This window comes from Euphorbia lathyris, chromosome 7 (assembly GCF_963576675.1).
Source record: "Euphorbia lathyris chromosome 7, ddEupLath1.1, whole genome shotgun sequence".
Lineage (NCBI taxonomy): Eukaryota > Viridiplantae > Streptophyta > Magnoliopsida > Malpighiales > Euphorbiaceae > Euphorbia > Euphorbia lathyris.
The window spans coordinates 2,831,861-2,849,777 of NC_088916.1; the positions used below are offsets into that span (position 1 = coordinate 2,831,861).

Sequence of the window (17,917 nt, forward strand, 5' to 3'; positions counted from 1 at the left end):
TAGACTCGAAAATGCGATGAATCAGAGAAACAAGACCAGGCAAGTCAACGAAAATATGCTCATGCATCTGATTTTAGGTCAACTCTATTTGATGATTTTATTTAGGACGAAATATATCACGATCTTTGAATATGGTTAGAAAATTCGATTGCTTTCCTAAATTATAAAGATGTTTTGTTAGTCCTTTAAACTTATCTACAATGATCTGTTAGTTTCTAAATTTGCTTAAAATAACATATTGTCATCTTAAAGTGGTTAAAATGATCTATTAACCGTTTAAATTTGTTTAAAATAATACACGTTTTGACTATTGTTCAAATCTCTCATTGTTTACTACGTGGATTTGGAGTGGTTACCGAAACATTTTAACTAATGAGATATTTTTAAAGTTTAAGGAGCTAATCAATTTTTCTGGATTTAATGTAATAAGCTTTTGGGCAAAGTACGAAAAAAATGTTCGTGGTTTGCCTTATTTGTAAATAGAGGTCTGTGGTTTAAAAGTTTACAAATAGAGGTATGTGATATATTTTTTTTACAAAATAAAGTATTTAAAATTAAATTTTTAAATAATTAATGACAATTAAGGGCATTTTTTATTTTTTTTCAATTATATTTATATCTTGACAAAACATAGATACCATGATCAAATTGCAATTGTGTAAATGAATTTAAATATCAATTTAGTTTAGAAATTGTCAAATTAGTAAAAAACGTAAAATTCACCATATTATTTATTGTTTCGATTTAGAAAGTTGTTTTTTCGGGGGGTTGTGTTTTACTGATATGTAAGAATAAATTTTTTTTTTTAAGATAAAAATGTCTTTGATTGTAATTAAAACGTAATTGTGTAATTGTAATACTTTGTTTTTGTAAATAAAACATACCTCATACCTTCATTTGTAAACTTTTAAACCACGGATTTCTGTTTGCAAATTGAGCAAACCACGGACATTTTTTTCGTAGTTGGACCTAAGCTTTTTATTTAACTATGGAAGAATCAAATTTGATCCTAACGTTTTTAAAAAGGAACAAAATTAACTCTAACGTATAAAATAGTGCAAATAAATTTTACAAGTGCACTAATATTTTGCACAAGTTGCATCTTGGTTGAGTTTCATAATAGGTGTTAGGATAAAATACTTGTAAACTTCGAGCAAAATATTTTTTTCCAACACGTATAGAACATTTTTTCTTTGAAAAAATAAATATCACATGTATAAATGATCTTTAATAATCATTTATTAATAATTGGCTTGATACATCATTTGTTCCCTGACCAAAAAGTTTGATTGGTCCCTTGAACTTTCAAAGTGTTCTGATAGCTCTCTGAACTTGCGTAAAATGTAATCAATTAATTACTCAGTCGCAAAAAAAAGTAAATTAAATGTGGAAGATATATTCCAAGCATCTTAGAATGTTATTACATAATTCAAAAATAGATTAAAAATGAAATTATTATTTGCTCAACATAAAACTTGTCTTCTCTAATATTAAAACTGGATACCCCGATTTTGGTCGTTTTACTTTTTTAAGACTTGTGCAATACATCTTTTGCATTTAACTTACTTTTTTGTAACTGAGTAATCAATTGATTACATTTTGCGCAAGTTTGGGGGGCTAGCTAAACATTTTATGCAAGTTCAGAGGCTATCGGGACATTTTGAAAGTTCAGAAGGTAATCAAATTTTTTGGACAAGTTCAGTGGATAAATGATATATTAAGCCTTAATAATTGGTAACATCGCACATGAGTAAAATGGATATTTCATTTGCCGGGGTTTTTAAAATTAGCCCGTATCTTAGCAACGTTTTAAATGATCTCAATGTTTGGCCCTTTAAACTTTCAAAAATTCCAAATAACCTTCTACTCTCGTTTAGTTGTAATCAATAAACCTCTATTTTTCAGTAAAATTTGTTGAATACAAAAAATCAGAAGCACGTTTTGCCACAAGTTAAAGTGCTCGTCAGATGTAGCAAATGTCAAAAAACAAATAAGTAGACACTTTTAAAAATTTACGTGGCAGTTGTAGTTTTGAAGTTATTGAATGCAATTGGATAAAAATATAAAGTTACTGAGTACAATTGAACAATAATAGCAGATTATTGGATGCAATTGGAAAAAAAAAAGTTATCAAATGTATTTGAATAAAAATAAAAAGTGATTTACAACTTTTAAAAGTTTAGAGTGACAATTAAAATTTTGGGTCAAATACAAGTATATAGCCAACTAACGGGTATACTTTTTGCATTACCCTTATCTGTTTATTTTTCAATTATCCATACCCGATCCATTACCCTAACGGGTATACTTTTTGCATCTCATACCCGTCCCGTTTAATTCGTGGGTACCCTTACCCATTAAGAATCAATAAATAAAACAAAAAATATTACAAATTTAACAAAGTATAATTTAATAAATAAAAATTGAACAAATTACACATTAATCAATAAGAATAAAGTAACTTAATGGTATAGCTCAATATTCGAAGAACAAAATGTTGGGGTTTGAATCTCATATCTCACATTAAAAAACAATATTTTTTCATATATAAAAAATTTATGACGGGTACCTTTGGGGGTATTCTCATATCCATCACGGGTAATGGTTTTGATCTCATACTCATATCATACCCTTTTATATAGAATACGGGTAGTCCCATTATGATCAAGTAGTGTCGGGGTACCCGTGGGTACAATACCTATTGTAATTCCTAGTTTGGACTAGAAGTAAGTAAAATTGATACATTTTGTATGCAGTTGATTAGAGTAAACTAAGGCTGAACGTGGATTTTGGAGATTTTTGAATCAGAACGAATATCTGAATATAAAAATTCAGAATTGGATTGAACTGTGTACTTTTTCTTTAAAATCTAACTGTATTCTAGCTTTGATTTAATTAGGTACAATTCTAGAAATTTTCAAATTTATAATATTAGTGGAGTTTGGAACCGAACCGAATATCTAAAAAAATATTCCGAACCGGATTGAACCATTAACTTAGTTAGATACAATTCTGAAGATTTTTAAATTTGTAAATATTAGTATGTTGGAGATTCTGGAACCGAACCGAATATCTAAAAAAAATCTAGAACCGAATTGAACCATTGACTTTTTCTTTAGGACCAACCTAAATTGTACCATTGACTTGAAGATTCTGGAATCGAATCGAATATGCGAATAAAAAAAATTTCAAAATTGGATTGCTCCGTTGACTCTTTCTTTATGATCGATCCGAATTATACTGTCGACTTAATTAGGTACAATTTTGAAGATTTTCAAATTTTTAATATTGAGTAAATATGTTGGAGATTCTGGAACCAAACTAAATATGTAAAAAAAAAAAGATCTAAACCCGATTAATCCCTGCATGTCCGTCCGACTAGCGCCTATCGTTTTTTACAACCTTAATAACAATTACAGAGTCACTTTATATCCATTTTCGATGTAGGATTTAGTTCAATTCTACTTTCATCAGCATCTCGTAGCTCCTTATTTCGACCACGCCCACTCTAAACCGGTGGTTACAATTTCTATTTCTTTCTCAGAATTAAATTTTAATAGATGTTTGGACTAGAGGTAAGTAAATGGTTTCATTTAGTTTGCAGTTGATTAGAGTAAACATCGTTAAATTTTAATCACTCGCCATTTACCTATCAAATGACAAATCAATCATTGCGCCATGTAAATATGATCCGTTTTGGAACAAATACAACCTTAAAACACAAAATGTATGAGAAATCACCTCTTACTAATAAGACACGCAGTCACTTTCTATCCGTTTTCGATGTAGGAATTAGTTCATTTCTACCAAGGCCGTTTTAAACATTTTTGGGGCCCCTATGCTAAATGAAAAAAAAATAAAGTCCTATTCATTAAAAAAAATTTATACTTTCGTATAATGTTTTTACAAAATAAAATATCAAAATACTTTTAACTTAATTTTTATCTTTCTAAAAAAACTTAATTTTTAACATAATAAATATAATAAAAATAATTAAATTAGATACTACTACCTCCGTCACATAATATAAATCATTTTAGAGATTTTCACACAAATTAAGAAATACAATTAATATAGATCCTAATTAATGAATTTTACATTGGTTAACTTAAAAAAATATTCTCACTCGTGTAATGAACAATTCTTGGAAGACCAAATCGACTTATATTTTGGAAAAAAAATCACTTTCTAAAACGACTTATATAATGGGACGGATGGAGTATATAATAATAATAAAAATAGACCCCTTAAGACTTTTAGAGCATTAATTTTCTGAATAAATTAACATTCACTTAATTTTTCACATATTAATTAATAACAATAATTTATTTAGATTTATATAATAATAAAAATTAGGCCCTTTTAAATTTGAAACCATATGCAGAAGAGCTCCTTATACTAGGGGTGTTTAAAAACCGAACTGAACCGAAATAACCGACTGAACCGATAAATTTCGGGTTTTTCGGTCTATTAGGTTCGGTTTCGGTTTAAAATATTTAAAAATATCGGTAATATCGGTCGGTTCGGTTTTTATGATAAAATAACCGAATTAACCGAACCGACCGAAATAGAGATTAATTATATTTATAATTTAGATAGAAACTTTATATGACCTAGACTTTGCATTTTCCTCCGACCATCCAAAGAACGCAACTATTTATATTTTTTTTTATCAATGTTAAATCTAATACATGAATATTATTCTACTAAGAAAAATACATTAACAATGTTTAAACTTTGCACTAATACTGATCAAATCAATAATATTAGTGCAAATTATGGTTGTAATGCGAATTATGGTCATAGAAGAATAGAATTCAACTATTTATATCTTTAAAATTTGAATCACTTTGATTTGACATCTTTTTTATAATTACATTTTAATAAAGTTTAATTTTTAATTTTCAAACTTTGCCTAAATTTTATGTTGTATGCTACTCAACTTGCATAACTATTTCTAAAATTTTATATTAAACTAAATTAATTAAAACTTATAAAATTATAAATATTAATTTATTTTTTTATTTTAACTAGTTAGTATATGTTAAAACCAAAAACCACTGACCGAAATAATCAGTTCGGTTCGATTCGGTTTACTAATATTATTCAATTAGGTTCGGTTCTCATTTTAAGTGTTATTCGGTTTCCGATTATTTCGGTTCAGTTCAGTTTTCAGACCGAACCGACCGATGAACACCCACCATTCTGCTACTCTTCCGATTTCTACTCTCATTACCATCATCTCTTACCTTCTATTCTATCCCCGACCGGTCATTGCTATTTCTATTTCTTTCTGAAATTAAATTTTAATACACGTTTGGACTAGAGGTAAGTAAAATAGGTACATTTTGTATGCAGTTGATTAGAGTAAACACCATTGCTAAAAAGAAATTGTTACAGAAATTAGAAAATTCAATCACTCATCATTTACTGATCTAATAGCAATCATCAAATCAATCATTGCATTTAGAGATGGCAACGGGTACTATACCCACAGATACCAGACACTACCCGATCCTAATGGAACTATCCGTACCCTGTATAAAAGGATATGGGATCAAAACCATTACCCGTTAGGGTAATGAAACGGGTATTGAAATACCCCCAAGGTACCCGATACCCGTCATAAATTTTTTACATATTAATAAATATCAGTGTTTTTTAGATGTAAGACGTGAAGTTTAAACTTAACCTTTGAGTGATACCACTAAACTAATTTATTCTTATTAACTAAGATTCAATTTGTTCAATTTTTAAATAAATGATTTATTAAATTTATACTTTGTTAAATTTGTAATATTTTTTGATTTGTTTATTGATTCTTAACGGGTAAAGGTACCTTCGGGTACCCGCGAATTAAAAGGTATGGGATGCAAAAAGTATACTCGTTAGGATAATAGGACGGATACAAGTAATTAAAAAATAAAAAGGTAAGGGTTTGGGATCGGGATTGGCATTACCCGTGGATACCCCACCTTTCGCAATCCCTAATTGCACCATGTAAACATCGGCCACTTTGGACCAAATACAACATTTTGAGCATTACATTACAACTTTAAAACACGTCTACATGTATTAAAAATTAATCTTACTAATAAGCTCAATCACTTTCTATACAGTGTGAATTCTTTCTTGCCCTCATCATCATCTGTTAAAGCCGCTCATTGCTCAAACATTATACTCCGACGGTCACTCACTCTGAACCGATCATTACAATTTCTATTTCTTTCTCCTAATTAAATTTTCATACTCTAAACCTTCTACATTTTGTATGCAGTTGATCAGTGAAAACAACATTACTGAAAAAAATTGTTACAGAAATCAGAAAATTCAATCTCTACAATAATTTGATTGCACCCTTCGAATATCGTCATATACAGGCAACCTTAGATCGTACACAGTTCAAATCTGACATTTTCTTTATGCTGCACACAACCGATCAACAGTCAAAATTCATTGAAACGAAAGGAAAACCGTTTCATTATATATATATATATATATATATAGCTTAGTTAATAGATCAGACCCGTGTTTAGTCAAACAACCCGATCGATTGCTCCCCTGAACTTTAGGAATATCTCATTATTCTTTAAATTTGGTTAAAGTGGTCTATCGATTGGGTTGTAAATAAGCTGAGCCGCTCTGCTCGATGTTCTACTCAATTATAAATGAGCCGAGCCTGAGCATGATTTTGAGGCTCGATTTGTAAATGAGTCGAGCTTGAGCACATCGAAACTCAGCTCAAAAACTTGCGAGTATGCTCGGCTATAGGTTTGTAAATAAAGCCATGAACAAGCTAGATTATAATGTTCATGAACAGACTCGTAAGCAAGCTCAGTTCGACTTTTTTTTATTAATAGTATTTTTATCATTCTATGAAGAGGAAAATGTATTACTATGTAGTGCTGTTCACAAGCTTTGATCAGGACCTTGCTTATGAACATAATTAAAAAATTGATCACGAGTGAAGTTCATGAAAATAATGAACGAGCTGCTCGAGGCCAAAACTCGTGAACAAAATAAAAGAGCTGCTCTCAAGAACAGTTCATTTCCTTAATGAGCCGAGCTCGAACTTGTTAAAACGGATTTTTTTAATTAGGGACTTAAGGTGACCAAAAATAAAAAATCCTCAAAACCGTTAAATTCCAATAACAACAGAAACAAAATAAAATTAAGGGATGTAAACGGGGCGGGGTGGGGATTACATTCCCCATCCCATTCCCCGACCCACCGGGATTCCCCGCCCAAAACCTAAACGGGAAAATTCTTTTGTTCCCTTCCTCATTTCATTATGTTTTTTTAATATATAACTTTTCTTATATTAAATCTCAATTTCTTGGCATTTAGCATAGTATAACGACAACTAATAATATTAAATTTTAGTTGAGTGGTGGAAAGAAAGAATAAAATACCTAACCTATTAACTCTATAAAGAATCACAAAATTTTCATATATATATAACAAAAAATAAATCTTAATCGGGGAATTCTTCCGCGGGGGGACGGGTACGGGAATCTCCACAGGACGGATACCTATCCCCATCCCCGCTCTGTTCCCCGCTTGCAGGAGACAAAACAATCCTCATCCCCACCCCGCAGGGATTGTAATCTGGGATTCACATCCCTGTCAGGGCGGATCCCCCGTCAAGGAATCCCTGCCCCGTTTACATCTCTAAGCAAATTGATCTTTCTAACCTGTATAAAGTATCTCCACTAGATGCAAGCTTCTTGTAAATCCATTCTGGCACGAGCTTTTCAAGTATCTCAATCTGCTCCTCTACTTCACCTGCAGAAGTTAACAAATTCAACAATGATCTAATCAAATATTACTACTGGATCGAAGTCATCAAGGATTTACAGGTACCTCTGTCAACAACATCAAGATCATTTATAATTATCTTGAACACAAGTTCCTCCTTTGTGATTGAAGAGTAACTGATAGACTGGAAAATGCGATGAATCAGAGAAACAAGACCAGGCAAGCGATGAACTAGATTTGTTTGGCTCGTTCTGTGTTCCTCAGCAGCAGAATCAATGCCTTTTTCTACCTACAAAAGTTAATCAATTCAACTAGAAATATTCAATAACCTTTTTTGTAAGAACAAGTCATCACTAGGATAGTCACTAAAATTTAAATACTAACATAAGAGTCTCTCAATCTTAACCACTCTAATAACAGGTAAATCTCCATTGTAAAACCGATGGAAATGATATTGTAAACAATTTTGATTCTTCAACTCTTTTGTTTTGAGGTCATTTAGGTGGTGTTTGGTTAGGAGAGAGAAAGCTCCAAAAATTGTGATTTTGTAAAATAAAGACGTGGTTCAAATGTAAATACGTTCTAAACAACTTTAATTCTTGAATTTTTCCATTTTGAGGTCGTTTACTTTTATCAGGTGCCATAATGTTAGTAAAGATAAAATCGAGTGACTTTTATATTAAGTTTTGAAGTTTAGTGACTATAATATTAGCATGGCAAAATTCGGTGACTATGGGTGTAATTTACTTCTAGGATTGCTCAGTAGTCTAAATGAAAAAGAATGATAGTCCACATAGATTATATTGAGTTTCCTATGTGATTGCAAACAAAAACTCGGTTTGGAGTAATATTCAATTCAAAAGGAGCAAATCAACTTTCACTATTCACTAGAGGACACCTTTTATAAATTGAATTGCTAAATACCGTCTCCTTTTTACTAGTTAACGCCTCCATTTGGACATTTTTGCCGTTCTCATGATTTTGAGTAAAAACCAAAAATTTTCTCTCTAAAATCACAAACTCAAACAATAATAATTGAAATTGTGAAAATAATTAATGTGTGACAACCTAAACCCCCGAAATGGATGATTACGAATTGTAAACATTAAAATTTACGTTTTTTAGTAAAAAAAATCATGAAAATAATGCATATTTTTTGTGACGATTTTGTATTTTTCGTCATAAAAAATAGAACAATTTTTTGCATTTTCGTCACAAAAAATGGAACAAAAAATTGAAATATTACATAGGCCAAAGTTTGGCCTAAAATGGTGTTGGGACCGCCCAACCAATGGGCTGGGTGGGTGCTGGTTCCGCCCAGCATATGGGTGGGTGCTGGTTCCGCCCAGCCCATATGCTGGATCCCCCCAGCCCATTGGCTGGGCGGATCCGGCATCCGCCTAGGCCAAATTTCGTGTTTTTTTTTAAATTCAAAATTTTCAGTTTCAAATTTTTTATGATAAGGGTAAAATTGTCCAAATGGAGGCAGTGAGTACTAATTTGGGGCGGTAAATAGCAACACCCTTTATAAATCCATTTCTAATCTTGCTAAGCTCATCCAATCAAATCAGGAATATACCAATACTCCACTCAAAACACCACACCGTGAATTTATCCTTACTCCGCTCAAAACATTGCAACTAAATCTTAATCCTGACAAGGGCCTCTTAGGCAGAAACCCAAACAACTCTCTAATAGGAGACTCTCTACTTTTTAAAGGAGTTCCTAAAAATGATGACTCTTTAAGTCAGTGAACAAAATGGTAACTAGATGTTGGGAAGGAATCACCTCAAAACTATTTGTGATGCTCATGAAAGCTGAAGAAAGTGAGGAGTTGCCTGAAATTCATATCCCAGCCAGCCAAGCCTAAACCAAATGACCCAATTCCAAGCCCAGAACAACCATTTATTCCAAGCCCTTACCTTCCTACCTCCAAAAAGAGTCCATGAACACTCCATACCCCTTAAAAATTCTTATGACCTTGTGAATGTCATACCTTATATAAGTATTCTCAGCAGTAGAAAAATGAGATTTAGAAAATAGTTGAGGAAATGTTATCTAGTGGAGTTATAAGGCTAGTAGCAGCCCTTATGATACAATTAAAGTAAATTTCCAATTCTTGTGATACAAGAGCTTATAGATGAGTTACAGGGAGCAATTAAGTTTTCTAACATAGATTTAAGGGCATGGTATCACTAGATATGAATGAGGGAAGCTGGCATACATAAGAAATCATTTAGAACATACTCTGATCACTGTGAGTTCATAGTCATGCCTTTTGGGCGAACTAATACCCAGACATCCATTCATATTTAAAGGAAATCCATCTTCCAACCTTATCTAAGAAAATTCGTCTTAGTATTTTTTTGATGACATCCTAATCTATAGTCCTAGAGGGCGAGCCTTGGCGCAACGGTAAAACGTTGTTGCCGTGTGACCAGAGGTCACGGGTTCGAGTCTTAGGAGCGGCCTCTTGCCAATTAAATTGGCAAGGGAAGGCTTGCCCCCAATACACCCTTGTGGTGGGACCCCTCCCCGGACCCTCGCTCAGCGGGGACGCGTAATGCGACCGGGCCGCCCTTTATCCTAATCTATAGTCCTACTCTGGAGGCTTATGTGCAACATTTGAAAGTTAGTTTTCCAATTTCTTACTGAGGATCACTGTTTTGCTAAGGCCTCAAAGTGTGAATATGGGGTGGATTACATATCTTATTTGGGACACATCATTTCCAAGGAAGGAATATAAGAGTTTGAGGGTATTTCTGGGCTTGACCGAGTAATACATGAGATTTATTCAAGGGTATGGGGTGATTTGCAAGCCATTTACATATCTGCTTAAAAAGGATCAATTCAAGTGGACTTCGGCTGCAACAGAGGCTTTCAACCACCTTTAAACTACTCATGACACGAGCTAATGTGCTATCACTTCCAGATTTCAGACAAAAATCCTAAAGTGTGAAGCTAGTGGCTCAAACATTGGAGAAGTCTTAATGCAGAACTAGAGACCAATTTGTTTCTTATCTAAGGCTATATGTCCATAAAACCAAAAGTTACCAGCCTATGAAATTGAGTTTTTGGCAATCTTGCATGCTGTTACTATATGGAGTCAGTACTTGGAGGGCACACCATTCATCATCAAAACAGACGAGGAAAGTATCAAATTGGAGACAGTAATATCAACCCTTTTTATCCCTTAAGTTTTTCTAATAAGACAATAATTGTATTGCAGAACAATCTCACAACACATACTTTAGTTATAAGATATGGATATTACTGACAGATCGATATAAGCTTATAAGTCTGATGTATGAAATTATGGGAGATTCAAACACAAGAAATCAACTGAATTACGGAGGAATCACACACATATGGCTCTGATTCAAAGACATACCTTTTGAAGTAGCGCAGAAGAAGCATCTAGAGTTGGAGATTCTGATTCATCGCCTTCCACGAATGAAAAGTTTAAAGATCTCTTTGCAGGCTTATTAGATGATGTCTGCTTTTGGCTTGTGACACCCTTATGATTGTCATCATCACTACTTGGAATTACCCTCTTTGGCGTTGACTGTGCAGGCGTTTCTAATACTGTGCAATCAACACTTGACCCATGCTTCAAAAGGGGACTTTCACAAGCATTGGTATTAATAGAGTACTGAGAACTGACTGGTAGAGTAGGCTTAGGATTGATGGGGGTGGATTCTGAATCTGTGCCGCCTAGAGATTCTTTCATGTTTTCACATTTGGTATCAAGATTGGTCTCATTGGAAAATTTCGAACTAATATCAACAGATCGTCGTATATTCACATCCTCGGTGTCTTGATTCCCCAAATTATAAGATTCGGTAGATGATAAATGGGGTAATAGTTTGGTTTTCTCTTTTTCAGACACAACCTGCTTAGAAAAGTGTCTAGTGAAAGATGGATACATATAGAGTTCACTTTCAGTGGTAGTTAGTAAATCTAATGAAGCATTTGAAAGCAAATGCTCTGAAGCAATTGTCTCACTGGCTTGGGGCTCATGAACTAAGACCTCGGGAAGGTCGCTGGAAGCAGTCTCTTTAGGTTGGTTAAATGAATCCGGCAGCATTGCCTCCGGAATATCAGACATCTGTAACAAAAAGAAGAGAGAAAGATTATCTTTAAACTGTATACATGTAAATTGTTATTCTATCAATATATTTAGAGCCAATGCAACGAAGTCCTGATTCAGATAACTAAACCTAGCTGAAAAAGGCTCCCATTAGATACGTCCAACCCAATTCACTAAACGTAAAAAAAGTACGTGTGAAAGTGAAAATAGATGGCTGCCACCTGAGCATTTCAACGAGCACGTGTGAAAGTGCATTTTCATATCTTGTTGAGACAGATTGTACTATTTAATAATATCAAAGGCCGAACTCATAGCTTGTAAGTTTGCAGTTAGTCAATGTTGACAGAAATCAAATAACTTTATGCAAATACTCATAACAGCAATGGAATTTTCTAATAATAATATACATATTGAGATGAAAACATAACTGGACAAAGAATTACCTTCGGATTTGCAGTGAAGTAGTTAATAAGTTTCGAAATAAATAGTTGGTGCAGAGCACGGTGACCATCTACGACATCAAAAACCAACGTAATTTTCATATCGGGCTTCATACACAAAGTTTCTTTGTCATGCACGAGAATTTTATCTATCTGTATAGCTTCAGGAAGTATATATTTTAACTGTGCAAGATGCCCATAAGAGAACTTCCTGAAAATTGCAAAACAATGCCACCAAAAATGCTGCTGTAAGACTTAATCTCTCATCAAGAAGATATAGGTACTTGTATTTACCTGAATGCTTTATTATGTATGTGATATTAAAGCTGAAAATATAAAAACAACAATAGAACTATACAAGGATCCCGCTGTCATAAATATGTCCGTTGATACATACACATTTGACTGAAATATGCCTTTTGATACACACACATTTGACTAAACATAATCTATAGCAAACTTTATGTCTTAGTTCTTTACTTAATCAGGGGACAAATACCCGACTTTGATATATTGATACTTTTATAAATATATAAAACATTAAGTAGCAATCACAAATTCGTGTTTACTTTTTATTTTATACGTATACTCAGATACAGATACAGGCTTAGCAAAAAAACAAACAAAAAAAAACCTTGTTTCACAACTTTGCAATCTAATTGACTCGCTCTAGTTTTGGAAAGTTTTTAAGACTTTGTTCAATGAGATTCAATTTACCTATGACATTGCAAATTCTATGGCATAAAGGATCAAATTAATTTTGCTATCAGCTCTTCGATAATCATCACAAATTCTTCCCAAAAAAAAATCATAATGGTAGATTGCAAAGATATGGTTTGTACTGTGTTTGCAGAAAGGAATGGATTAAACAATGTACAAAATAAGAGTGAGGTTTTTTCAGTTCTTATAAAATTCCTATAAGTGACAAATTTAATGTGAAATCATGTTTAAACATGAAAAGTCATTTCAAGTATGAACTATTGTATCTTTCTTCCAAGTAACAAGATACATAGTTCTCTCAGCCCAAACCCCGTATGAAAATCGTGTTCAAGACTTGTCTCCTTGAATATAGCATCTTTATTTGCAAAGACAAAGACATGTAAGCCCTATCATTGCAAGTAAACATGAAAAACAACAACCAAACAGTAAATTCTATCAGACATGACAAGCTAACAACTCGTTAAACGACCCGTATTACAACAAGTGAGAAAGGTTTGGCATTGGCTCCTTTCAAGCATGGAGAATACCAATATTAAAAAATGAAAGCAATCAATTCTTCATCAAGTACAATGGAATATATTAAGGGTCGGTTAGTACCTTCCGGTCAACACTTCCACTTGAGTATGAATATTTTCAAAAGTAGTTGGCTTTTTACGTAGACCAAGCAATCTCAATGAACAACATACGGCATCGAAAACTTCCACCGTATTCTTGTGCCTGAAAAACCACAAGATTAAGGCCAATAATAGTATTTTAGAAGTTAAGAAAATGCAACAACTAAAATGCATACATACCTTTGAAAAAGTTCTAATTCTCTCCTTTCTAGTTCAGTTTTCCAAGGCTGGTTTGTCTTTACTGGAGTTTGAGATGTAAACTCAGTTACCAATGTTTGTTTTGTTAATATTTCACACTTTTTAGGAGTAGCATCAACAATATTTGATTTCTCAGCTATGCTAAGAACTTCTTCGGGCTTAGAGTCCAATACACTTTGTCTTACTTCTTCATTCTGATCCATGCTTCAAAGATAGTACAGCCTCTGATTAACACCGAAACTTTAATCTGCAAAATTTAACACCAAATAAGCAAATACAGTATGTTTATCATATCAAGCAAATAAATTCCAGTGTACTCCAGCAGAAAAAATGCAATCAACATTGCGTGAATTAAAAACAAGGAAAACAAACCACAACAGAATAAAGCAAAAATCCCTAGAAAATTATATTGTACAATGCCATTTGAGCATTTTATGGATGAGTTAAAACAAAACAGAAGCCTCCCCAAAACAAAATTTAACACTAAAAATGGGAGTGATGAGTCAAGAACATAGAATCAGATAATATAATGCCGAAACCCTAGAACGGATCTTTAGATAAACACGATTAGAGAGTATGAGAAGATGAATCGAGAAGTTAACATGTAACAGTTTGAAATGAGAATTTGAAGAAATTCAAACATAAGTACCTAATTAAATAAACAATCCATCAAATTTACATTTAAAACATAAAGAAATTCAAATATTCGAACCATTAGCAATCTCAAACAAATTGAACATTGAGAGTTTAAGTAGAAGATAGTTTTCATATTAATTGTTCTTTAACATCTTAATTTGACTTCTTAAGTACATATATAAATGCAGTAAGCAGTTAACAAATTAAGACACAAAATAAACTATAAGAATAAGTTTACCTATATATTATAAACTTAATTCTAACCCCATTAGTGGTGCTAGAAAAAGTAGATCTACTAACAAACACATTTGAAACTTGAGCCTCCGAATGATCTACTCCTAAGCTACCAATGCTGCACTTATTAATTCTATTTAGCTTCAAACTTGGCTACCTACACTTACACTTGAACACATACTTGGTCCACAACTTATATATGTGTCATTTACTACATTCTTTGACCCACTTTCTATTGGTATGCAATTAGGGGTGAGCGTCGGTTCGGTTACTAACCGAACTGAACTGTCGGTTAACCGACTGAGATTTGTACAATTTTCAAAACCGAACTGTATCACATAACTAAAATAACCAAAATTGACCGAACCGAATTTTTTTGGTTATGGTTCGATTACCAACCAAATAACCGAAACTTTTATATTTTTAATTTAAATGTTAAAATGTTATAAATTATCAAATTTTAGCTTCATTATTTGGAATCTGCAATTTCAAAATCAATTAACCAAATACCTCATATATTATAAATTAATTCAATAATATTTAAAACTAAAATTTTGGGCTTTTTATACAAATTGAAGTATGAGGAATAAATAAGTAAATTATATTTTTTTTATTTAAACATAAATTCAGTCCGGTTTTCGATTAGACCGATATTTTTTTCCGATATTTTTTTTTTTAATAACCAAACCGATAACTGAATACTGAACAAAGAAAATTTGACAACAGAACCGAACCAAAATATTAAAATAACCGAACCAAACAAGAATTTCAATTCGGTCATCGATGGTCATCGGTTTTTGGACTTTTTACCCATCCTAATCATCACCTCACTCACCTCTATTCTCAACTCTACAAAATAGCTGTTCTTATCACACTTTTTCTTATCGGAATATTTTGTGTGCCACTGCCAGTCACATGAATTCCATCAGACAACATATCATTTAGGATGTAGAAGATACATGATACTCAAATCAACATATCATTTAGCATGTAGACGATATCATTTAACCATAACAGTAGTAGAGTTGATACATGATACTCAAATCAACAGAAAACTCATGATTTACAGAAAGGATATGGAACAAATCAACAGAAAGCTCGCAATCGCAATTTCACTGTTGTCTTAAAATGAAATTTCACTCTTGTCTTAAAATGAATGTAAACGAAAATTTACCTAGAAATCGCTCAAAAGGGATGGCGGAACGACCGCGTGCGAGATCTCTCGGAAGGATGGAGGAACGACAGCGGTGCGAGATCGCTCAGCAGGGATGGAGGAACGAGGAATGCGCGAGATCGGTCGGAAGGGATGCTTGGGATGGAGGAGGAGGACGGCGGCTTTTTTTTTCTGTTCTTAGGTTTTTTTGGGGTTCTTTGTATGTATAGTATGATAGTAATTTGAATTTGTACCGTTGTATTTGTAAATAGGCTTAATATATTGTTTGCTCCTTGAACTTATCCAAAAAAATTTGATTAGGCCACTGAATTTTCAAAGTGTCCAGATAGCTCTCTCAACTTGCATAAAATGTTCAATTAATTCCATAAACTTGCAAAAAAATGTAATCAATTGATCACTCAGTCGCAGAAAAATTAAGTTAAATACGAAAAATGTATTTCACGAGTTTAAAAAAAGTAAAACCACCAAAATCAAGGTACAGTAAAACCTCTATATATGAATACTCTATATAGGAATAACCTCTATTTTGTTATAAAAAAACTCGGTCCCAACTTGGGCCAGTTATAAATATGGATAACCTCCCAAACGTTATTTGTTATACACTTTTCAAATCTCACTTTTAGAAACTATGCCTCTATATAGTAATAATTATATATATTCAAACTAAATTATAAAATATTAAAAAAAACTATTAAAATTTTCTATGAGTTGGAAACACAAACTACAACTTGAAATTATAAATATTGGTACCTTCTATAGTTAATTTGATTTTGACAAAGTAAACATTACTTTGTTTTTTTCACCATTAGATGAAGTGTAAAATTCATCCAATAGTGAAAATACACAAAGTAAGGCTTACTTTGTAAAAAACAAAGTAAGTATTCGCATTGATGTTTACATTTTTCCCATAAAACTCTTCAAATTATCTATATATTGAAAACCTAAACTCTAAATTGAAATTCTAAATATTTAATTTATTCCATTAATGTCTATTGTTATACATTATACATAAACTATGTATGCTTATGATAATCTTAACCAATTTCAAGTGGTATTATTTCATATTATTTTATGTGTTGAGAAATTTTATTATATCAAACTCTATTTAGTAATAACCTCTCAATTGTTATACAAATAGTCTGGTCCCAAGTGTATTCCTATATAGAGGTTTTACTGTATACGGTTCTAATATTAGACAATACAAGTTTTATAGATGAAAAAGTAATAACTTTCTTTTTAATCTATTTTTGAATTATGTAATAACATTCCAATATGCGTGGAATACATCTTCCATATTTAACTTACTTCTTTTTTTGCGATCGAGTGATCAATTGATTACATTTTTTACAAGTTCAAGGGTTAACCGAATATTTTATGTAAGTTGGGGGGTTTTTGGAACACTTTGAAAGTTCGAGGATCAATCAAGCTTTTTAGACAAGTTCATGAGGAAAATGATGTATTAAGCCACGATAATTTGTACCGTTGTATTTGTAAATAGGCTTAATACATCATTTTTTCTCTCAACTTGTTGAAAAAGTTTGATTGGCCCTGAATGTTTAAAATATCTAGATAGTTCCTCACCTTGTATAAAATATACAGTTAGTCTCCAACGTTACATAAAATGTAATCAATTGATCACTCGGTTGCAAAAAAAAAAAAAAAAAAGTTAAAAAAGGAAGATGTAATGCATCTTGAAAAAAGTAAAACGTCTAAGATTGGAGTAATGCGGTTCTAATATTAGTAAAAACAAATTTTATAGTTGAACAAGTAAGAACTTGCCTTTTTAATATGTTTTAATCTATTTTATGAATTATGTAATAACATTCTAAGGCACATACAACCTATTTTCCGCATTTAACTTACTTTTTTACAACTGAATGATTAATTGATTATATTTTTTTACAAGTTCAGATGGCTAACTATATAATTTATGTAAATTCATGAATTATCGAAACACTCTAAAAGTTTAAGGTGTCAATCTTACTTTTTGGATAAATTCGCGTATTAAAAAAAAAAGCCTTTGTAAATAATACACTTTGTACTCTCTATACTT

At 32.1% G+C, this 17,917-nt stretch overlaps 1 protein-coding gene across 1 annotated transcript; it reads right to left on the minus strand.

The window, feature by feature from the left end:
- Positions 1–6,003: 6,003 nt before the first annotated feature.
- LOC136235733 (CDT1-like protein b) lies at positions 6,004–16,083 on the minus strand. Its single transcript, XM_066025639.1, has 8 exons — positions 15,865–16,083; positions 13,803–14,067; positions 13,606–13,725; positions 12,292–12,499; positions 11,150–11,866; positions 7,864–8,047; positions 7,695–7,785; positions 6,004–6,425 (listed from the first exon to the last, which is right to left on the minus strand). The coding sequence occupies exons 2-8, from the start codon at positions 14,021–14,023 to the stop codon at positions 6,371–6,373; spliced, it is 1,596 nt and encodes a 531-aa protein (XP_065881711.1). The 5' UTR covers positions 14,024–14,067; positions 15,865–16,083; the 3' UTR covers positions 6,004–6,370.
- Between the last annotated feature and the right edge of the window lie 1,834 nt (positions 16,084–17,917).